Here is a 25,402-nt window from a genome sequence, read left to right on the forward strand (position 1 = left end):
AAAACAAAATAAAAAGGTAAAAGTCATTTATATAGCTAAGTATTACATATTGCAATGATTTCTGTTAACTGTTTTTTTTTTTTACAACAATAAAACAGACTGTTTAACATTCCTTTAAGTCAAAATTTCCAGTGTCTCCCAGCTCCCGTATTTGTCACGCTGTCTCCCACACAGCCTTAACAGTTGTACTTCTTTTTTTCTTTTTCTTTTTAAATGGTGGTGTTTTTTTTTAAGGGCTCATGAGTTTACCCATAGTAAATGCAGGAGATAGAATAGCACTCTACTTACAGAGCACGGCAACAGAGAGTGTGAAGGCAGAACTGGCCGTGTGTAAGCAGCAGCAGCTTGCAATTCAGTCAGTGAGGGGAGACTCCAATTTCGGACTTGAGTGGCACTGGTAAGTCTGCCAGGCATGCAGGCAGCATTAGAGACCTTGACCTTGTCAGACAAAGCTTGTTTTAATAATGTGCAAAAGTCTGCTGGACAGCAATAGCATTCTATTTAGGGCTAGATGACAAGTGGAACGCAAAAACATAAATTTTGCTTACCATCTGTATGAGGAGAGTCCACGGCTTCATTCCTTACTTGTGGGAATACAGAATCTGGCCAGCAGGAGAAGGCAAAGACACCCCAGCCAAAGCCTTAATTACCTCCCCCACTCCCCTCATCCCCCAGTCATTCTGCCAAGGGAGCAAGGAACAGTAGGAGAAATATCAGGGTATAAATGGTGCCAGAAGAACAAAATAAAATTTAGGTCCACCCAATGGAGAAAACGGGCGGGAGCGTGGACTCTCCTCATACAGATGGAAAGGAAATTATCTGGTAAGCATAATTTATGTTTTCCATCTTAATATGAGGATAGTCCACAGCTTCATTCCTTACTTGTGGGAAAACATATACCCAAGCTCTAGAGGACACTGAATGAAAACAGGAGGCTAAAAGAGAGACAGACCCTATTCTGAAGGCACCACAGCCTGCAAAACCTTTCTCCCAAAAGATGCTTCAGTCGAAGCAAAAACTTTGAAAAAGTATGTAAGGAAGACCAGGTAGCCGCCTTACAAATCTGCTCCATAAAGGCCTCATTCTTGAAGGCCCAAGAAGAAGCCACAGCTCTAGTTGAATGAGCCGCAATCTTCTGAGCAGGCTTATGTCCCGCTTTTTCATATGCTAAGCAGATAATGCTCCTCAAACAAAAGGATAGGGTAGTTGAAGAGGCCTTCTGCCCTCTGCGCTTTCCAGAATAGATAACAAACAAAGCTGAAGTCTTTCTAAAATCCTTCGTAGCCTGAAGATAGAATTTCAAAGCCTGAACCACATCCAAATTATGAAGTAATTTTTCCTTCGTAAAAGGATTAGGACACAAGGAAGGAACCACAATCTCCTGATGGATGTTGTGATCAGACACAACCTTAGGGAGAAAACCCAACCCAGTGCAAAGAACAGCCTTATCAGCATGAAAAACTAGGTAAGAAAGCTCACATTGCAAGGCCACCATCTAAGATAATCTGTGTGCTGAAGCAATAGCCAGTAGAAAAAGAACCTTTCAAGACAGTAATTTAATGTCCACCGAATACATGGGCTCAAACGGAGCCCTCTGCAGAACCTTAAAGGGACACTGAACCCAATTTTTTTCTTTCATGATTCAGATAGAGCATGCAAATTTAAGCAACTTTCTAATTTACTCCTATTATCAATTTTTCTTTGTTCTCTTGCTTTCTTTATTTGAAAAAGAAGGCATCTAAGCTATTTTTTGGTTCAGGACCATGGAAAGCACTTGTTTATTGGTGGATGAATTTATCCACCAATCAGCAAGAACAACACAGTGTGTTAACCAAAAATGGTCCGACATCTAAACTTACATTCTTGCATTTCAAATAAAGATACCAAGAGAATGAAGAAAATTTGATAATAGGAGTAAATTAGAAAGTTGCTTAAAATTGCATGCTCTATCTGAATCACAAAAGAAAAATTTTGATTTCAGTGTCCCTTTAAGAACCAAATTTAAACTCCAAGGAGGAGCGGAATGTCTAAACACAGGCCTGATTCTAGACAGAGCCTGAACAAAAGACTGAATATCAGGAAGCTCAGCAAGCCTCTTGTGCAATAACACAGAAAGAGCCAAGATCTGTCCCTTTAAGGAACTCGCGGCAAGTCCCTTCTCCCAACTATCTTGGAGAAAGGAAAGAATCCTGGACACCTTGACCTTATGCCATGGAAATCCACATTCTTCACACCGGAATAAGTAGGTCCTCCACACCTTATGATAGATGCGATAGGTGACCAGCTTTCTAGCTTGAATGAGTGTATCAATCACTCTCTCAGAAAACCCTCTCTTGGCTAAGACTAAGTGTTCAATCTCCACACAATCAGCCTCAGAGAATCTAGATTTTGATGAACAAAGGGATCCTGTTACAGCAGATCTCTGCGACAAGGTAACCTCCATTGAGGAGATGATGACATCCCCACCAGGTCCGCAAACCACATCCTTTGCGGCCACGATGGAGCAATTAGAATAGTCGAGGCTTGCTCCTGCTTGATGCAGGCCACTACTTGAGGAAGAAGGGGTAACGCTGGAAAAATGTAAACTAGGTTGAACCCCCAGGGCACTGCTAAGGGATTTATCAGCTCTGCCTAGGGATCGCTGGACAGCGACTTGTATCTGGGCAGCTTGGTATAGAGTTTGGACACCATAAGAACTATCTTCGGCGTCCCCCATCTGTTGCAAATCTCCACAAACACCTCAGGATGGAGAAATCATTCCCCCAGATGAAAGGATTGTCTGCTGAGAAAGTGCGCCTCCCAGTTGTCCACACCTGGAATGTGGATCGTTGACAGCGAGCAGTTGTGGGCCTCAGCCCAGTCCAGAATCCGAGATACTTCCATCATGACTGGACACCATGAGCCCAATCACCACCATACACCGGGCCACAGATGGCCTTAAGGAGGTCTGGAGGGCAAGACAATTGGAAGTAATTTTGCAATGTCTCTGGTCTGTAAGGAATATCTTTATGGATATGGAATCATACACAGGAATTCCACTCTGGTACTGGGAGCCAGAGAACTCGTTCATAAGTTTATCTTCATCCATGAGATTGAAGAAGAAGAGCTCTCAAATGGTCTTCTGCCAGCCAGCAGGATGTAGCCTGGACTTGGATATCGTCCAAATAAGGCACTACTGCAATACCTCTGGATCTTGTCACCGCAAGCAAAGCCCCCAGAACCTTCGTAAAGTCTCTTTGGGCAATAGCCAGACACAAAGGAAGAGCTACAACCTGGAAGTGCTGGTCCAGAAAAGCGAATCTTAAGAACTTGAAATGATTCTTGTGCATTGCCACATGAAGGTAAGCATCCTTCAAGTCAATCATAGTCATGAACTGTCCCTCTTGAGCAGAATAGACCTTATTGTCTCCATCTTGAACGATGGCACAGAAAGAAACTTGTTTAAAAAATTTAGCTCTAGAATCGGGCGAAACGTACCCTCCTTCTTTGGGACCACAAAAAGGTTTGAGTGGTATCCGAGACCTCTCTCTGCTAGAGGAACTGGCACAATCACTCCTAGGGAGGAGAGGTCCCTCACGCACCCTAGAAAATCAGGTTTGATAAAAGGAATCTGCCAACGGAGCGGGGCGGAAGATTTGAAACCTATCCTGTAACCCTGAGCAATGACCTCCAGAACCCAAGGGTCTTGCATGTCTCCCAGCCAAGCCTCCACAAAGAGAGATAGTCTGCCCCCAACACGATCCAGCTAGGAATCAGGGGACACCCTTCATGATGATTTTGTCTCCGCAGGCTCCTTGTTTTTCTTGGATTTATTCCAAGATTGAAATGGTTTCCAAGTTCCATTGGACTGATCAGGCTTTGCGGAGGACTTCCGTCATTGTGATTTATCAGAACGAAAGGGACGAAAATTAGGACCCTGTCCTTTAGGTTTGTTCTTCTTATCCTGTGGTAAAAAAGGCACCCTTGCCCCCAGTGACTGTGGATATGATAGAGTCCAGTCCTGGACCGAAAAGAACCTTCCCCTTAAATGGAAGGGAAAGCAGTCTAGATTTTGAAGTCATGTCAGCAGACCAAGACTTCAGCCATAGAGCCCTACGGGCTAGAACAGAAAAGCCTGATGTCTTGGCATTCAAGCGAATAATCTGCATATTTGCATCGCAAATAAACATATTAGCTGCCCTCAAGGCCTTAATTCTTTCCTGGATTTCCTTGAGGGGAGTCTCCACCTTGATCATCTCCAACAGAGAGTCACACCAATAGGTAGCGGCTCGCACCACCGCAGCAACCTCCACTGCAGGCTGAAATAAATATCCTGTGTGCTGAAACATCTTTCTCAACAGAGTTTCTAGTTTCTTATCCATGGGCTCCTTAAACCATGAATTATCCTCAAGCAGGATAGTGGTGCATTTAGCAAGCATGGAGATAGCTCCATCCACCTTAGGGACAGACGTCCACAACTCTAATTGGGAGTCAGGAACTGGGAACAATTTCTTAATAGAAGAAGGGGAAAAAGAGGATCCGAGTCTTTCCCATTCATTCTTAATAATATTTGCCATCTTAACGGGAACGGTAAAGTTTGTGGCACCACCCTGTCCTCATAAACCTTATCAAGCTTAGGAATAGAAGGTTCCTCGGGTAACTTAGTTTCCAGAACCTTTAACGTAGCCAACACTTCCTTTAACAGAAAGCATAAGTGCTCCATCCTAAATCTAAAGTCTGGTTCCACAGCCGGAGGCTTAGAGGCAGCCGTTTCTGACCCAGAAAGAGCCTCCTCTGAAGTATCAGAGTCATCTTCATCAGTGTATAATCTAGTATCAGATAAATCCAGCAAGTTGCTAGATGACCCCTGGGAAGGATAGCAGTACGTCCTCAAGAAAAATACAGATAGTGACCGAGGACGTACGCCATATGTCGTCGGTCTTGGAAAGTGGTAGAAGCACTGAAGCATCCTGCAATAACATTTTTTACCCTTCCGATGCAGAGAGAGCCACTCTGTAGCCCTCTCTGCACCGGACATCGATGGCCGCAATAATAGGTGGTTGGGAGCTGATGTGGGAGGCGGGTGGGCGGCCATCGATGGCTTCCTGGCTGCAGAGGGGGGTGGGATCAGGGGCGGGGTCACCGGGGGGGCACACGGCCGCGTGCACGGGGGCGGTGGGCGGGCGCATGCACGGGGAGGAAGCGGATGGAAACTGCTACACTACAGAAAAATGTTATGTTAAAAAGTGGGAGAAAGGGGGAGGGAATGGGTATAAAATGGATCTAGTAGGGGGTGGGGGATTGGTCTTGGGGGGGGGAAGCTACACTACAGAAAAAAAACCCCAAAAAAATAATAATAATAATCTGCCAGTACCCAAGATGGCTCCAAATAAGGTAGATGGGGAGGGTTAGAGAGCTGTTTGGGGGGGGGGGGTCAGGGAGGTTGAGGGCTAAGGGGAGATCCTACACAGAAGCATATGTAAATATGCTAAAAAATAAAAAAATAAAACATACCTTTTATTTTAGTACTGGCAGACTTTCTTATAGTCCTTAAGATGGTGGGGACAATTGTAGGGTGGGGGGGGGAGAGAGCTGTTTGGGAGGGTTCAGGGGGTGTGATGTGTCAGGTGGGAGCTCCCTAATTAACCCTTTCACTGCTGGGCATAATACACATGTGGTGCGCAGTGGCATTTACCGGCCTTCTAATTACCAAAAAGCAATGCCAAAGCCATATATGTCTGCTATTTCTGAACAAAGGGGTTCCCAGAGAAGCATTTACAACCATTTATGCCATAATTGCACAAGTTGTTTGTAAATAATTTCAGTGAGAAACCTAAAGTTTGTGAAAATATTTGTGAAAACGTAAAATTTTTTTTATTTGATCGCATTTGGCGGTGAAATGTTGGCATGAAATATACAAAAATGGGCCTAGATCAATACTTTGGGATGTCTTCTAAAAATAAATATATAAATGTCAAGGGATATTCAGGGATTCCTGAAAGATATCGGTGTTCCAATGTAACTAGCGCTAATTTCGAAAAAAAAGTGGTTTGGAAATAGCAAAGTGGTACTTGTATTTATTGCCCTATAACTTGCAAAGAAAAGCAAAGAACATGTAAACATTGAGTATTTCTAAACTCAGGACAAAATTTAGAAACTATTTACCATGGGTGTTTTTTGGTGGTTGTAGATGTGTAATAGATTTTGGGGGTCAAAGTTAGAAAAAGTGTGTTTTTTTCAATTTTTTCCTCATATTTTATAAAAAAAAAATTATAGCAACTTATAAGATATGATGAAAATAATGGTATCGTTAGAAAGTCAATTTAATGGTGAGAAAAACGGTATATAATATGTGTGGGTACAGTAAATGAGTAAGAGGAAAATTACAGCCAAACTCAAACACCGCAGAAATAGCCTTGGTCCCAAAGAGACAGAAAATGGAAAAGTGCTGTGGTAATTAAAGGGTTAACCTTTCGCTTGCGCATAGCAGGGTGAGGTAAAGCACTAAAGGTCGCAGACACTGCCATTTGTAACTGTTCAGAAAAGTCTGGCGGTAAGAGGGCCCCTCCCGAAGGAGGATTAGTCGTGCAATGGGGAGCTGCATGTGTAATAGGAGATGATTGCAGGGAATGCATCTTGTGGGATGGAGACCCCTCAGAGGTAGACGGCTCAGTGGTACTAAACATCTTGGGTTTCCTAGATATAAGTACGTTATCAAGGCATGTGGAACATAATTGAGCAGGCGGGTATACCGTAGCCTCCTCACAATAAAAACAGGTATTAGACCTGGGTAAAGAGGGAGTACCCTTTAACGCATCAGTCCTCTATAGCTTGCGCTTTTAAAATGGACTATAGAAAAAGAAAATGGCACCTTTATACCCCCAATGGCCAGGGCACTCACCACCTCCTATGACCCAGGCCCCACAGATAAACTGCTTCTTCTCCTGTAAACCGCATGGTCAGGAAAGAGGAAGTTAATGAGGCCACACCCGGTCACATGGAGTGCCATGCAGGACCGCCCCTGTTGCAGGAAGAAAGCGCACCAAACTGACAGGCTGCGCAGTCATCCAAAACCAAAGTAAAACCTGAATGTTCCCATATCTGCTAGAACCTCATCTCACACATGACGCAGCATAAGAAATAATAAAACAAATCATGTATAAATCCCCCCTGTTCAATAATCCCCTTCCAGAGATATTGACCCTTGATTCCATACAGATAAATAGTCACACTGTGACCCTATCTTCTTATGTTATCATATGAAATAAATTCCCCCCTTCTCTTTAATCTAGCGATAGAACCCTTGGCAATTCGATTCCGAGATATACTAACTGGTATATCACTTGGCGTTAATCGTTTGAAGTCGCTGCTACATGCAGATGATATTCTGCTATTTGTGGATAACGTTCATCTAACCATTCCAGTAACTGTACAAATACTTGCTGAATTTAGCTCATTTTCGGGCTATCTAGTTAATCTAGATAAAAGCGAACTCATGTATGTGGGCGAAAGGCTTCCCTATACGGGGATTATCCCATTCAAAGTTGTGAACGTAGTTAAATATTTAGGGTTAGAGTTACATAGAAATCCGAAGTTATGGTACGCAGCAAATTATTCATCTTTATTTGAAAAAATTAAATTGGATCTTCAGCTCTGGGCATCCTATCCATTGTCTATCTCTGCTAAGGTAAACTTAATAAAAATGATTATTTTCCCACGACTTCTATATATGGTGCAAAATTTACCTATTTTCATATCTAATCTAGATACAAAGAAGCTTTATAGCTATTTTTCCAAATTTATATGGAAAGATAAAAAACCGAGAATAGCTTTAGCTATGCTTATGCAGAAGAAAAATGTGGGGGGCCTGGCTCTGCCCAATATTAAGTTATATAATATCGTGGCCATGGTAAAGTTTGCTTTAGACTGGATCACTGAAACTAATCTTATTGCGGTAGGACAGGAAGAGGCTTTTTATATACGCCCTTTTTCATTAAAAGCCATCTTACATTGTAAACCGAAACAACTTCCGTCTAATATCTGTAGAATGATGTCATTTAAAAACATTGTTATAGTGTGGTATAAGTTCTGTGGCTGTTTAGGTATAGATTCTGCCTTTTCAGATTTTCTTCCCATCCAGGGTAATCCGCAATTTACCCCGGGTATTCATCAAAAGATATTTAAATCTTGGGCAGATAAAGGTTTACTTTTTGTAAAACAAGTGATGGATGAAGATTGTCAGGTGCATACATCGGAATATATATTTCAAGCTCATGCGTTACCTAGATCAGATATGTATGCCTATTTTCAGATACGACATTATATATATAGTCAGAACTGGCAGGTTGGGAATATGATAGCGTGGTCGGATATCAAAAGTTTAATTCAAAAGTTTAAGTCGGGAAATACATCTATCTCTTTGATGTATGATATCATGCTTTCAAAGCAAAGTGAAAAGTATTTGGATGGGATAAGTAATTGGTTGTGCCCATCTATTCCGGGAACTGATAATGACAGGATCATCCTGAGTTTTAAGATGTTGAATCAATGTAGATTATCTATGAGCTGGAAAGAGTCACACGTGAAGTTGCTGAATAATTATTACTTATATCCATCTAGAATTCAAAAGTTTTTCCCTACTAGTTCAGGGAACTGTCCACGGTGCTCTAAGTCTAGAGCGGCTTTATTCCATATGTTCTGGTGGTGTCCCAAATTAAATCAACTATGGCTTAAAATTTGTTTTTGGCTTGGTGCTCTCTATAGTGTAAATGTTTCTATCACATTACAAAATGTAGTTTTATTGTTTCCCTGAGCTAACAATAGTTCTCCTCGTTTGATTCGTATATTTAATACAATTATTCTTGCAGTTCGCCACCTTATCCTTAAGAATTGGAAGGCGAGTAGAGCACCGAGCTTTTCAACAGTCCAAAAAGAAATATAAGAACAAATTATCTTTGAATCATTTCATCTACAAGATGCTTCAGAGAAGAGGATTGAGGATTTTCTTATAGGATGGCTTCCAATTATTAAGTCTTACTCTATCCCGGTGCAGAGACAGATTCTTTATCCATTTCGCCTGTCCATAAGCTTTGCAGAATTAGTTCTATTGAATAAATTTCCGGCCTCCTGGTTAGTGTAGGAATACAGTGCACAGGATGTTAAGGGTGTTAGGTGCGTGTACAGCGGTAGGGGGTCTTAAAAAGAATTTATTATTTTTTTTTATTTATTTTTTTTCCTTTCTTCTTCCTTTTTTTTCTATTGGTTTTTGTTTTATCATATTGAAGAAACTCCAACAAGATTAAGATGTTTTTGCAAATGGCATAAAATTTTAGTTATTGTTTGTTGCATGTATATGTATATATACTGGATGTCTTGCGATCTTATGTTTAATGTACATCTTGTGGAGATTTATCTAATAAAAAAAAGAATTAAAAAAAAAAATGAAATAAATTGAAGCGATCTTACCGGAATTATTGCCGTGGAACAGACACACAGCCTCTCAAGTTTGACAGTCTTGTAGCATTGCACCTGACATAGACTTGAGTGATAGAAGTAGACAGTACCGAAGAGTACAATCCTCCATAAAAGACTACTCTGAATCGTCCGACACGTCTCTGCCATCCTTCTGTGACGAAAGGCAAAGAATGACTGGGGGATGAGGAGAGTGGGGGAGGTACTGTATATAAGCCTTTGGCTGAGGTGTCTTTGCCTCCTCCTGGTGGCCAGGTTCTGTATTCCTGCAAGTAAGGAATGAAGCCGTGGACTCTCCTCATATTAAAATGGAAATATAGCTTTTGCAAAAGCAATATTTGCACTCCACTGAGTAATACCAGCGTGCGCAAATCAAGTACACTGGTATTACAAGTTGAGCGCAATGCAAACGCAAGCTTCCGTTCGAGAGCTCACTTCCATAGGCTCCATTGAGAGCGTCGTTCTCATGGTGCGATGCACGGCATTAGAAATAGCGCAGCAGAGGAGGTAAGTCGCTCAGCGTTGGCAGCAAATTGTAAATGTATATGACTACAGTATATACACATATATTTATGTCTTAATATGTGTATATACACATATTAACACATAAATATATATGTGTATAAGCATATGCATATATATTTACTGGGAACACACAGTTCCTATAGAATAGCAGTGCTGTTTTTTCCTAACACCCCACACCTGCCAACTTTAAACCCCGTCCCTCATAAGTGCTTATTGCAGTTATTTTATTAAAAAATAAAGATGCTGCTATCTTTATTTTTTAATAAAGAATACAACACTTTTTTGTTCTTCACCTGGGTACCGCTTGCCAATTGGTGGCTAAATGTAGTCAACAATAAAGCAAGCGGTATCCGGGGTGCTGAACCTAAAATCGTCTGGATCCTAAGCTTTACATTCCTGCTTTTCAAATAGAGATAGCAAGAGAACGAAGAAAAATTGATAATAGGAGTAAATTAAAAAGTTGCTTAAACTTACATGCTCTGGGGGGCGGAGCAAGCTCTGGAACTGAACGGTCGCATGCCAGCATAGCTAAACATATTTTAGACCGTTCAGCCCAGCTCAATTTTAAAAATATGTATGACTGAAGATAAGTGATATTTGTTTGTGAAGTGCAGGAACTCTTCAGCAAAGACTCTTGATATACTTTATGGTGCCCTATGCCAGGGCCCCTGAGGAGCAGCCTTTTCCCAGCTTATGTAATGGCCTAACCGCAGACACTCCAATAATTACTAATAAGTTCCTTGTACAAGGAGCTGGTGAGTCGATGGTGATGGTGGAGAAGTTATGCAGCTATAATATGGATATCTCAAACCACACTTTAATTGCATTACTGGATCACTTACTATGCAACAACTTATCATGGCTGGGGGCGAGTGTGATGGAGGCCTGGAAAGGAACTGAGCACGTTGACATGCACCATGATGCATTACAAGCTCCAGAAAGGGCCTTAACCTTATTACCGGAGGATGGATCGAGGAGATGTGAGCCCTCCACAATAAGCCAACCAGAACCAGAGTGGGACCTTGAATCACTCCCGAAAAGCCCTAGAACACGGCAGTAACAGCGGCTCTACCATTATCGCTCCCACGCGATGGAATGACTCGAAAACGCTATTTACGGCACTATCTTCATCCCCTACTACGGTGAGAGCTGAATGCCGATCTAAAGTCTCCTACCTACGATTAGGATGCTCTGCACATCACAGATGTGATTACCAAGTGAAGCGCTTCCACCTCCGGGGCCTCGCAGTTCTTAAAGTAGGAGTAGGCTTATTCACTTATGTATATGCAGTAGATTACTATGCTTCTGCAACCAAGATCATTATGTGCCGCTGCATATTCATCTGAAACCTTCACAGTTAGACATTTAGGCCCTGATGATTGCGTACAAGCTTGAACAAGGGGGACTTTGACGACAAAATGTATATATGTCACTTTTGGCAACTCTTCATATGGGGGTAATTTACTTCTCTCCTCAGAGATATTAAACAGGTGGACGTATTTTATGAAAAGTCAGCTTTGATACTATAATCCTTCTGTTGTTTTCTATAGTGAATCTGTTACCTGTATGTTCATTCTGTTTCATTAGAAATCCTTCAGTCAGGATTCAGAGAACCGTATATTTTAATATACTATGTTGATTGTTTAATGTACTGTTTATTTTGCTCTACCATTACTACTGTGCGCACTCACTGAAACTACAGTGGGACCCTGGAGGATATGTTTAATGGACTTCTTTCATTAGTTGCTTCCTAGTCAGAGACATTTACAGCTATACACCAGATGAGCTGTTATGGACTAGATTTTAACTAGATACAGGGGTCTCCATCACAGTATAATATGAAGTTCTTCTAGCCTTAGTTACTAGCTTTATTAATATGTCTAATTTTATACAGCTGAATAGTTCCAAGTATATACAAAAGTTGCCTATATGTTAATATGGTGATGAGAGAAGTGTTCACTTTGAATACCCTGATGTTGTTTTAATAATATTTGGGTATACCTTCAGGGGCTATAGTCTTGTTTGGGCGGGTTCTATATATTTATATGATTGTTGTGCTACCCTGTTCCTTTGTCAGGTCATATTGTCTCCTGCTGGATATTTATGTTTTACAGAGTGAGAGTGCTCTACATGAGTTGTAATGCCTTGGTGACAGAAATGCAAAGGAGCTTGAGATGAGGTTTGTCACATGGCCATATTTGCATCCGCTGTGCTGCAGCTGAGACTATATCCACCTTCCTGCCCCTTTGGTGTATATGTAGGAGCCACCAGTGTCATAATGTCTTATGTATTAAATTCCTCCTAAGCCTCACAAAATGTGCTGTATGTTTTTCTCCTTTAGCCGTAGTTATCTGCTTACTGTTATGATATACCTGTGCTGGGTATAGGGCCCATACCTGGCCAACAGGATTTAGCCATGCTAGTAGGAGAACTTTGACCCTTTAACTGCAGTAAGGAGGCATACATAATTTGCTTCACGACAACACAGACCATTCTATAGTACTCCTTTTATTATAGAGGCAGGTTCAGTGTCACATTACATTTATAGATTGTCTCTGTCCTGGGCTGCCCGGTCTATTTATCAGGTGGTGGCACATTCAAAACTTTTATGTCCTATGAACCCTCAGATGCTTATAAATACTATGTTAAATATTTCCACTTAATACTAACCAACATTGGCGTATGCTGTAAGCCTTTCGTGCTTCTGATGGTGGCTGTTTAGAGGAGGGCTAATGGTTTTTACACATGATGGTCTTGGCGCATGTCTAACCGTACTATAGCTTGCTAAGTAAAGACCCCTATGTTACTAGAAACCACAGGAGTGCTACTGCCCTACTGCACAGTTAGTCTCCGTCCCGTCCCCCCTTTCCCCCACTCTCCCTTTCCCTTTTTCTCTCCCCCCCTTCCCCTTCCCTTGTACACCCTAAGGATTTCTGGTGTTTTCCAGAATTTACTTTTGCGGTTTCTCTCGCTACATACCGCACTGTTTACCCTATGTATCCTCAATTACTGTAAATGTTGTAAAAATATATACTCAAATATGTTGTATACTGGTATATAAAATGCTCAATTTGATGGTGAATGATCATATTTACATGTATCCCAATCCTTTTTTTTTATATCTTGTGGTACATTGGAGTGTCCTTATATTTTACTACATATACTATACATTGTGAAATATACACTGCTTTGCTTGAGATAATCCTATATTCATCGGATATGTGTTTGCTGATGTGAATTTTTCCATATTTCATGTTAACCAATGAGTCCAAGCGATATGTAGGTTTCTTTGTATACAATATGCTCATGGAGGATACAGTGTTCATGTTGTTTGTTTCTTCTGTATTATTTGAAAAACTTAATAAAAACTATTTTTAAAAAAAATAAATAAAAATTACATGCTCTATCTGAATCATGAAAGACAAAATGTGGGTTTAGTATCCTTTAAAAGTAATAGATGATGTCAAGAAAATTACCTAAAGGGCTTGCAAACATTTTTGAAATGTCCTGGAGTTTGAATATTTGAGCAATATATATTCCCTAACATTAACAGAGTTGTTATTAACTTACTAAAAGTGAGCAAGTCAACTCCAGAAATCCAATGTATTTGTAAAGGATCATTTCTCTCTTTCTACATATAATTATATTATTATTTAGAAATATAATTCTGGGATAAATAAATTGTCGATTGTTCCATTTCAAGATTAGTACTTAATTAGGATTTTGCTTATAAATTATTTACAATTAATTTCTACACAGAATACATTCAACTAATTATAAAATTGCCTAAGAGAGAATATAAATCCAGATGCTAACAAGCATTAATATCTTTTTCAACATTATTTTTTCTTACTCTTATGATATAAAGTGTTTATATCATAAGAGTATATATATATATATATATATATATATATATATATATAAATCAGATACAGTATTTTAATGAATAAACCGGATAAGGAGCAGACAACTTTCTTATACAATGTTTAACTATGTGCTTGCTTGATTTCTTCCCCTGAGGATTATTATGTAAGAAAGCTATATTAATATAGAGAGGGAACTAAGAGCTGAATATCCTCTGGGAATAATGGAGTTCAATCAAGTACTGTATGTGTTATTTCATCAAAATGAAATGAGACACCATTGGTTTCGGTTTCTCTTTTTACATATTTTAACCTTGAGTTGAGGGAGGTTGCAGCATATTGCTCATATATTTAGCCTCATGACCTTTTTAATGGGTGCACAACCTGGCTAAAATGTAAGCTAATATAAAGCTAAATATAGCGAATATTATAATGTTGCAAATTATCATTAAATAATGTATGTTGAATTATGCAATTTAATTATGGTTTTTTTTTTTGTTTTTTTTTGTGGAGAACCCTATACATAGTTGTGGGGTGGGGGTATAAATTCAGAATTTTCTGGCTGTTGAAGGTTTATATGAGGATTTTTATTGTGGAAATAAAGTAAGTTTTATACCTCTTTTTATTTATTTTTAAATATATTTTTATCATACTTTATCACTGCATGCAAACACAAAGTAACACCATGTACAATATGAAATTGTTAATTTGTAGAAATCTCAACATTCATATTGAAAACAATAAAAAAACCTCTGTAAATACTGCTCTGATGTACTCTATATATTTGCATTCTTTGCACTATTGAGCATTTTACAGAGTTTTTTTATATAAATGACTATTAACATTGGCCTAGATTTAGAGTTTGGCGGTAGCCATGAAAACCAGCGTTAGAGGCTCCTAACGCTGGTTTTAGGCTACCGCCGGTATTTGGAGTCACTAAAAATAGGGTCTAACGCTCACTTTTCAGCCGCGACTTTTCCATACCGCAGATCCCCTTACGTCAATTGCGTATCCTATCTTTTCAATGGGATTTTTCTAACTCTGGTATTTAGAGTTGTGTCTGAAGTGAGCGTTAGACATCTAACGACAAAACTCCAGCCGCAGGAAAAAAGTCAGTAGTTAAGAGCTTTCTGGGCTAACGCCGGTTTCTAAAGCTCTTAACTACTGTACTCTAAAGTACACTAACACCCATAAACTACCTATGTACCCCTAAACCGAGGTCCCCCCACATCGCCGACACTCGAAAAAATTTTTTTAACCCCTAATCTGCCGACCGCCACCTACGTTATACTTATGTACCCCTAATCTGCTGCCCCTAACACCACCGACCCCTATATTATATTTATTAACCCCTAATCTGCCCCCTCAACGTCGCCTCCACCTGCCTACACTTATTAACCCCTAATCTGCCGACCGCAAACCGCCGCCACCTATGTTATCCTTATGTACCCCTAATCTGCTGCCCCTAACACCGCCGACCCCTATATTATATTTATTAACCCCTAATCTGCCCCCCTCAATGTCGCCTCCACCTGCCTACACTTATTAACCCCTAATCTGCCGACCGGACCTGAGCGCTACTATAATAAAGTTATTAACCCCTAATCCGCCTCACTAACCCTATCATAAATAGTATTAACCCCTAATCTGCCCTCCCTAACATCGCCGACACCTAACTTCAAACATTAACCCCTAATCTGCCGACTGGAGCTCACCGCTATTCTAATAAATGTATTAACCCCTAAAGCTAAGTCTAACCCTAACACTAACACCCCCCTAAATTAAATATAATTTAAATCTAACGAAATTAATTAACTCTTATTAAATAAATTATTCCTATTTAAAGCTAAATACTTACCTGTAAAATAAATCCTAATATAGCTACAATATAAATTATAATTATATTATAGCTATTTTAGGATTTATATTTATTTTACAGGTAACTTTGTATTTATTTTAACCAGGTACAATAGCTATTAAATAGTTAAGAACTATTTAATAGCTAAAATAGTTAAAATAATTACAAATTTACCTATAAAAGAAATCCTAACCTAAGTTACAAATAAACCTAACACTAGACTATCAATAAATTAATTAAATAAACTACCTACAATTATCTACAATTAACCTAACACTACACTATCAATAAATTAATTAAATAAAATACCTACAATTACCTACAATTAACCTAACACTACACTATCAATAAATTAATTAAATACAATTGCTACAAATAAATACAATTAAATAAACTAGCTAAAGTACAAAAAATAAAAAAGAACTAAGTTACAAAAAATAAAAAAATATTTACAAACATTAGAAAAATATTACAACAATTTTAAAATAATTACACCTACTCTAAGCCCCCTAATAAAATAACAAAGCCCCCCAAAATAAAAAAAATGCCCTACCCTATTCTAAATTACTAAAGTTCAAAGCTCTTTTACCTTACCAGCCCTGGACAGGGCCCTTTGCGGGGCATGCCCCAAGAAATTTTATTTTTTGTAACTTAGTTCTTTTTTATTTTTTGTACTTTAGCTAGTTTATTTAATTGTATTTATTTGTAGCAATTGTATTTAATTAATTTATTGATAGTGTAGTGTTAGGTTAATTGTAGGTAATTGTAGGTATTTTATTTAATTAATTTATTGATAGTGTAGTGTTAGGTTTATTTGTAACTTAGGTTAGGATTTCTTTTACAGGTAAATTTGTAATTATTTTAACTATTTTAGCTATTAAATAGTTCTTAACTATTTAATAGCTATTGTACCTGGTTAAAATAAATACAAAGTTACCTGTAAAATAAATATAAATCCTAAAATAGCTATAATATAATTATAATTTATATTGTAGCTATATTAGGATTTATTTTACAGGTAAGTATTTAGCTTTAAATAGGAATAATTTATTTAATAAGAGTTAATTAATTTCGTTAGATTTAAATTATATTTAACTTAGGGGGGTGTTAGTGTTAGGGTTAGACTTAGCTTTAGGGGTTAATACATTTATTAGAATAGCGGTGAGCTCCAGTCGGCAGATTATGGGTTAATGTTTGAAGTTAGGTGTCGGCGATGTTAGGGAGGGCAGATTAGGGGTTAATACTATTTATGATAGGGTTAGTGAGGCGGATTAGGGGTTAATAACTTTATTATAGTAGCGCTCAGGTCCGGTCGGCAGATTAGGGGTTAATAAGTGTAGGCAGGTGGAGGCGACGTTGTGGGGGGCAGATTAGGGGTTAATAAATATAATATAGGGGTCGGCGATGTTAGGGCAGCAGATTAGGGGTACATAGGGATAATGTAAGTAGCGGCGGTTTACGGAGCGGCAGATTAGGGGTTAATAATAATATGCAGGGGTCGGCGATAGCGGGGGCGGCAGATTAGGGGTTAATAAGTGTAAGGTTAGGGGTGTTTAGACTCGGGGTACATGTTAGAGTGTTAAGTGCAGACGTAGGAAGGGTTACCGCATAGCAAACAATGGGGCTGCGTTAAGAGCTGAACGCGGCTTTTTTGCAGGTGTTAGGTTTTTTTTCAGCTCAAACAGCCCCATTGTTTCCTATGGGGGAATCATGCACGAGCACGTTTTTGAGGCTGGCCGCGTCCGTAAGCAACTCTAGTATTGAGAGTTGAAGCTGCGTTAAAAATGCTCTACGCTCCTTTTTTGGAGCCTAACGCAGCCTTTTTGTGGACTCTCAATACCAGAGTTATTTTTATGGTGCGGCCAGAAAAAAGCCGGCGTTAGTTTTTTGGGTCGTTACCGACAAAACTCCAAATCTAGCGGATTGTGTTTTATGTTTGTTATTTTATTTACATAGAAGTTTAGGCTGAGGCTACAATTTAGCCACTGAATCACAGTCAGTGTAGAAATTGATTTTAATGAAAGTTCAGAACCTAAATCCCCAAGGAAACTAACTACTGTATATTCCTTCTTGAAGTGCACTTTTAATCAATTCTTTGGAAATCCTTGTACATAACCCATAATTTCTCTAACAGTCTTTCATCTTACTATACTCATTGATAGTCTATTCCATTAATCATCTCATAAGTCAGCACCTGTGGTGTGTAAATGTTGGAAGGAACTGAAATAAGGTGGTTGTGTAAATACAGGTTGTGAGGTGATGAGATCTAATTTATGTTTAAATGGACACTAAAGTTAAAACTAAAATTGTATGATTCAGATAGAGCATGCAATTTCCAATTCACCTCCATTATCAAAATGTGTCTTTTAATATGCACACTTTTTAAGTCACAAGCTCCTCCTGAGCATGTGCAAAGTATTTTTCACATAAAACACAATATTTTGTGATTAGCTAATGGATGTCACATGATTTTTAATTATTCAGGTCTACTGTATTTAGTGGTCCTTTAATCACAGTGAAGAAGCGTAGTGTAAGGGTGTCAGAACAGTAGGAATTGTTAGATTATGGTAAATTATTGTGGGAGAACATCACAAAGTTAATTGTGTTGGAAAGCTATAGCTGTTATGGTATTATAGTAAGAGTTAATTGTAGTGTGGCTTCCTGGACACTCAACGGTTTTGCAGTAGGGTGATGTTAGGGGTACGGGAACAGGAAAGAATATTCATAACGAACCACTATTAATTTTTGAGTAAAACAAATACGGATTATTTTGGATACATTGCAAATACACCCATACACAGAAGCATTTATTTCTTCTGATGGCAATTCTACCTCTCTGTAATTGCACAGTCATTTCATCATCTACTATTTTCTCTTGGATGACTGCCTCCAATTTAAATATTCGTATTTAAAATAAATAAATAATCACAATTCTACTTATATCGCTGCCACCTTCACATCCCACAACTGAAATTTAAAACAAGATTTACCTATTAAAAAACAAAATACATATATTTTATAAAATATACAGGTTTACCTTGTTTCGAATAGGGAGGGTCTTTTTTTATTTTCTCATAACATTTGAACTGAGAATTGATAATTCTTTCATTTTTTACATTCTCTTCATTTACCACAGGTGTTAACGTGGGGGAAGCATAATTTACAGTAGAAGCAATACTAGGAACCATTCTCTGCATAAAAAAAAGAAATATGTTATTACAAAATTGATATATTAAAAATAGTACTTGACAGCTATAAATGCATACAATACAGTATATATAGAGATATCATGAAAACATATATCATGCTTACCTGATAATTTTGTTTTTCTTCTGACGGGAAGAGGCCACAGCTGCATTCATTACATTTCGGAATTCAGAACCTGGCCACCAGGAGGAGACAAAGACACCCCAGCCAAAGGCTTTAAATACCTCTCCCACCTTCCCTCACCCCCCAGTCATTCTGCTAAGGGAACAAGGATTAATTTGGGAAATAAGGTGATAAAAGTGCCAGAAGAAACAAAAATGTACTCCCACCTCATAGATAAAACGCGGGCGGGAGCTGTGGACTCTTCCCATCAGAAGAAAAGAAAATTACCAGGTAAGCATAATTTATGTTTTTCTTCTTAAACGGGAAGAGTCCACAGCTGCATTTATTACTTTTGAGAAAACAATACCCAAGCTAGAGGACACTGAAGGGCGAGTACAAAAAGGCGGCCTCTTTGAAAGGCACCACAGCCTGAAATTACATGAAACCCTACAAAAACTCTCAACGACAAGGGAAAAACCGGAAGCCCAAGTAACTGCTCGTCAGTTACATAACCTGCAAAACCGTGATAGAAACCACTCAGACCCAGAGTCTGCTGAGCGCAAAAGCCTCTGAGAAGCCAGCCCATAGGTTCTCGACTCCCACGAAAAGTACCCCTAAAAGTAAAAAACCTCTATCTATCCCGAGGGGGAGAATAGAGGACCCCATAAGCGATCCAAAGGACCCTCCAACACGGTCTCAAATCAAACTTAGAGCAAACCAAGGTTGCCACAGGACCATTGCCCAGGGAGACAAACTCCCTAGAAGAACAAGGACCAGAAAAATAAGTCCATACTCAGGAATAAAATGTCACTAGGATGACCAGTTGGCCAACCTCATATCCCTGACACAGCACCATACCACAAAGCTGACCCTAAGCCAACGTAGGACTCGTCCCACCAAGAAGCGCTGAAAAGTCTAAACAACAGATCCTGACCAGAAATTTCTGGGCTCCAAGGAGCGTCCCATCCCAACAGCAGACGCCACCAGTAGAGAGATGGGCACCAAGAGTTCCCTCACCGAAGGGGAGGACAAACACAATAATAGTAAACAGTTAACACTGCACAGAGCAGACCAATCCCCGACCTTCCCTCCAGTATAATGGTCCCAGCCCAATGGCTAGTTAAAGACAAGAGTCCCAGACTGGAAGAAAAAAGGATGGATCTACAAGGAATAAAAAACACTAGGGTAGAACTCTGACCACTACTAAAACTGGCATGCTCCATGAGCTATGACTGGTAACTTCGTGCTCGGGACCGAAAACCCCTACACTTCAACCTTCCAGAAGAAGGAACACTCCCCCAAGGAAGAAAGTACTCTGACCCCCAGGATCCTAATACCAGAATCCAGTTCCGTGATTCTGAGTACACCAGGAAGGGAAACAAATCCTATGAGGCAAGAAAAACAAGGACCCACGGCCCTTCACAGATACTGAGGTACCTCCAAGTCAAGGAGAACACGCAAAAACCCATCCCCCACTCTAGGTGAGAAGAAAAGGGAGCAAAGCAACAGTAACCACCCTACCAATATAGGCAAGACCCTTCAGCCAATATCGCCAGCCCAGTTGAAATGACAACTGGAGTCTACAAGGAAGCACAGATGTCCCAGAAGACAAGTAGGGACCCGTCAGAGAGACCTCAAATTTAAGCATCAGGCAGACAGTAATCTCCCATGAGAATCAGAAAACCCCACCCTTGAAGGTACACACGGGGGAACCAAACCCAAAGGTTAAGCAGAACCTTCCATGCCCGTTCCAGGCAAGAGATGTGGTCCTAAGCCAGAGTCCTCGAATAAAACGGAACCAATCAAAAGATCGAACTTCCTGAGGAATCTATCAGCTGCATCCCATGGTAGGAGCGCACCCAAGACAGAGCCCTCCACCATCTAAAGTCCGTAGACGTAGAATACCTAGCAACAGCCTCAAACCCAAGAATTTGAAAAAACTCCTGACCAGCTGAAGAAATGGGCAACCAGTACCCTTGGATTGCAAGGCTATCCTCTGTAGACCGGCCAAATGACCTGATCCACATGCTGATCAAAAGGAAGGTCATTTCCCAGACCCCAGAAAGGCAAAAGTCTGTTACTGACCATGGACCTCCTACCCTCAAGCCCAAAAGGCTAGATCTGCATAAGGTCGAAGGATAGCACCCAAGAATATAAAGACCATGGTATGACAAGGGGCAGTTCTTAGATTGAGAAGATGACAGTCTCCAGAAATCCTTACCGGATCGATCTCCCAAAATCACTGCAACAGGAATAACAATGGGAGCCTCGCAGAACAGGCAGGGTGACCCCTGCATTCCACGTACTGGAGCAAATGAAATGCTGAGAAAAAAAAGGAAGAAGGACATGCTCTGCACTTCCAGAACAGATGATCCAACCCAAAACGGGAAGGAAAGAAATCTCCGCCACCGCAAAAAGAATGCGACTAGGCTACAAGAGTCGACATCCAGAAGATACCGCAAGTGAAGATGTAAATTGTCCATCACCCAGAATACCAGATCTCTGGAGGTCATTCACATCTCCAAACTCTACAGGAGTGGAAAACTACAGTTCAGAGTCCCCAGGGACCCTTAGGAACCCCAATGAAGTCTTGAAAAAGTCTGTCACGTAACTCAAGCAAATTGCAGCACCTGGATTCCATCCAAGTACTAAGCAGGCCCAACCCTGCTTAGCTTCAGAAATCAGACAAGATTTAGCACATTCATGGTGGAGTGGCCGTAGGCCCCTAAAAAGGCCAACTTATATAACTCCCAACCTTCCTCTCAGAAGCATTGGATCTATGCACTACCTCCCCATACCTCGAAGTAGGATCCGAGCCCGGAGTCCATATCGATAGGCCAAGTAACATTCAGAATACGACAGGATAATCATCACCACAAGGGTGCCATGAACCCAAGGAACAGCAGATAGCGCCCAACTAGTACCTGCCTGGTATAAGGACACCCCAAAACTGTCTAAGGTCCAAGAAAAATCATCCTGAAGGTTCGATAATATTTATTAGAACATAACTTTGTTTCTTACCAAAAGTGCTCAACTTCCGAGGAAGCACCCATGCGACCACAAAATTGCAAGTATCACTTCCAGAGAAAGAACGTTCCGAAAATGGAAATTATATCAGACATGAGCTTATTAAAAACAAATCAAATACACCCTCTCCAGATCAAATTAAAAGTAAGGCAGCACCTGCGGGTGAACGACCAAGGTGAATGGGTATGCCAACAGGACCAGTTGATCAGAGGCCCCATTCACCCAAGCTCAGAACTGGAACTGATACATGAAAGAAAGAAAAATGGAGACGTCAAGGAGATTAGCTTCATCCCCAAACGTCTAACCCAGCTTGCCATCCGGCATCTAAGGCCTCGGATCCCTCGGCTCACTAGGACTGGGATCCTCTAGCACTGCCAAAACATGCCTTAGTAGAACACGAAGACATGCCAGCCTATAACGGAAGGCAAAATTATCCCTCGCCAGATCGATAAATGACCCCGACCCCAAATTTGGGGCCCCTGAAGCCTCAGAGGCCGACATGTCTCAAGAAGGCCGAACTGAATCAGGCAATCCCATGCCTGACGGGTCCTGGTTGAAAGAACACGAACAATACTTTTCAATTGGGAGATTTAAGTGAGCCAGCGCCATAGATATGGCCATGCGGAACCGTGCCGTAACCTCTGGAGGAAACAAGCCACCTTACGGAGAAGGAGTAAAGGCCATAGGGACACCTGCTTGCGTAGCCACCAGACATAGAATCCTCTGGGGCGGATGGCTCAACGCACTCTAAGGTCCCTGAGTTGGGAGAAGAGAGTAGAAAGGCAATCGGAACATAACTGATTGGCATGGATAACCTGGGCCATTTCATATTCATCACACCACATCAGAGAAATCCGTCTCTGAAAAATCAGAATCCTCCATAATCTTGGGATTACAAAAATGACAATCACTAACTGACACGTATTTTTACACACCCAATGGCTGGGGCACTCACAATGCCCTGTGAACCCGACAATCAATGAGCAGACTCTCTCTGTTGCCACACAGTCAGCATACGGAAGTGAAAAACAACGCAACCAGACCCGGTCACGAGGTGCACTGTGCCAGTCACAAAAAGAGCGCACAAATCTAAATAGATTGCGCCAATTGATGATAAGGTCATTATGGTCCGAAAAGCCATGAGCCAAAAAGTATTACTACATATTAGCAGATAGAACCACATAACAAACATGATTAAAGTCCCCCCTGTTCAATAACCCCCTCAGGAGATATTAACCCATGATTCCTATTTTAAGATAAAAGGAGTCCCACTGGGACCCTACCTTCTCTCGTTACCATTACATTCACATAATGAAATAAAATGAAACAATCTTACCGGAATCTGCGCCGTGGAACAGGAACACGGCCCTTCAAGTGTGACAGATAGTAGCCTCACTTCTGACATGGACTTGAGTGAATAAAGGCAGGCAGCGAAACTTGTCAATGCTGATTGCCAAGGAGCTGTTAATATGAGTCGGGATGGTTTCGCAGAAAGATTCTCCCTGCATCTCTGGACTCTAACCTTCATCCTTGCTCTCACTGAAAGGCTGACAGGATTACTTAAAACTCCAGTCCCATTTCGAAGAGTGCTACCCTCCATAAGAGACTATATTGAACTTCTGACACCTGTGACGAAAGGGAAAGAATGACTGGGGGATGAGGGAAGTGGGGGAGGTATTTGAAGCCTTTGGCTGTGGTGCCTTTGCCTCCTCCTGGTGGCCAGGATCTGAATTCCCAAAACTAATTAATGCAGCTGTGGACTCTTTCCGTTTAAAAAGAAAATTTCTGTTAATTCTCTAGACATGTAAATGACAAGATAGAGAAATAATAAGAAACCAACTGAAATTAGAGCATAACTGTAGCTAATGTATCAAAATGACAAATATTAAATAGCATTATTTTCTAATGAATAATTGAAAAAAAATGGTTAATCCTAAAATGCCAGGTCCAGCTAAATGTTAACTCCTTGTGGCAAAAGGGAAAAAAAAATAATCATAGAATATCAATATCTTTATAGCAGAGCTCTTTGGAGTATTTTTCACTTTGCAATCTAGAGGCTCCATGTATAATTTATCAAGGCCACTGCTTCCTAAGCCCTGCAACATCAGAGATGGTAGAGGTAAACCATCCTTAATTCACTTGGGATGATTGACAACTCCTGCTATCACATGATTGATTGCTTCTGGAGCAAGACTGCACAACATGGAACCTTGCCTGCCCACAGATTGATAAATGGAGGCCTTTATGTCTAAACACTAAATTTCTGTGAATTTCTTTTTATTTACCCATGCAATTTCAGAACTTTTCATTTTACTAGAATCTCTCTCTAAATCAACATTCCAAAACAACAAATATGTATGACTATTTACTTTAATTTTAAGCTAAAAAGTATTTTTGTAAATGCAATGATATGTCTTTACTTTTACATCAGAAATAAATCCCTACATTGCGAAAGATCTGCTTACAAAAACTAGGGTTTAAAACTATTTAAAACTATCATTTTGTTTGCAACATTTGCATTGCTTTGTATTCTATGAACACACTCTTTTTTGCTGTAGCTAATTGGGGACATATAGAAAGGAACTCCTGCACATATCAAGCCATCATTGGACAGTATGTGGGGAGGTTCAGAGTTCAGAATTTCACAGAAAGCAATCTTCTACATCTGGGATCAGTAAAAACAAAACAAAAAGACACATTTCAGAGTAAAATTAAAATAAAAAAAAACAATGAAAGTATATTGTTAATTGTTTTAACGATGCACAATTACAATTGAGTTTAACTTCCCTTTCAGACTTGTGAGATTAGTTTAAATAAAATATTGCAATTTTATTCTGCACTGAAGTCAGAACCAGTTTTGTTTTGGAACAACTGTAAAGGAAGACTGGGATTCCATTTTCCAGGACCACTTGTCACACTCTACATGTTCTACTCTAAGCATGTTTGGCAAGTCACCAGTTAATGAGGTTTTAAAGCAGCTCTGCAGGTACTTAGCAATGTATAACTGTTAAGCTTACACCGTATTTTTGGATCTCTCTATGTATGGAGCTTCCTCTAGCCTCCAGAATAAAACACTAAGGGCTCCATGTAGTAAAAGGTGTGCAGACATATTCTCAACTTGAGAAGCTGTCTGAACACCTTCACTGCATGTGGGCATGGGCAGCAGATCTGTTCGTCCACTGGCACATATGCATCATTACACTCCGATAAGTGTGTAATGCCCGCCCCTTCACTCGCGCAACCAATTGTGCAAGAGAAGGGACTGTCAATCACTAAGAACGAACTAGCTTTCAGTAATTTATCTTTGAGACCTCAGAGGTGGCAAAGAGTGTAAGAAGCAGCAGTGTGAGAAAAGTATACCTAGGTAGGC

General features: G+C 40.1%; 1 protein-coding gene across 1 annotated transcript in view; it reads right to left on the minus strand.

Annotated features, from left to right (window-relative positions):
- Window positions 1–25,402, minus strand: part of CALCR (calcitonin receptor) — a 1,065,293-nt gene that overhangs the window by 499,611 nt on the left and 540,280 nt on the right. The window contains exon 6 of the mRNA XM_053714051.1: window positions 18,734–18,887. Coding sequence (XP_053570026.1) covers window positions 18,734–18,887 — 154 coding nt within the window. The remainder of the gene's footprint in view (window positions 1–18,733; window positions 18,888–25,402) is intronic.

The sequence above is a fragment of the Bombina bombina genome, chromosome 5 (assembly GCF_027579735.1).
Source record: "Bombina bombina isolate aBomBom1 chromosome 5, aBomBom1.pri, whole genome shotgun sequence".
Classification (NCBI taxonomy): Eukaryota; Metazoa; Chordata; class Amphibia; order Anura; family Bombinatoridae; genus Bombina; species Bombina bombina.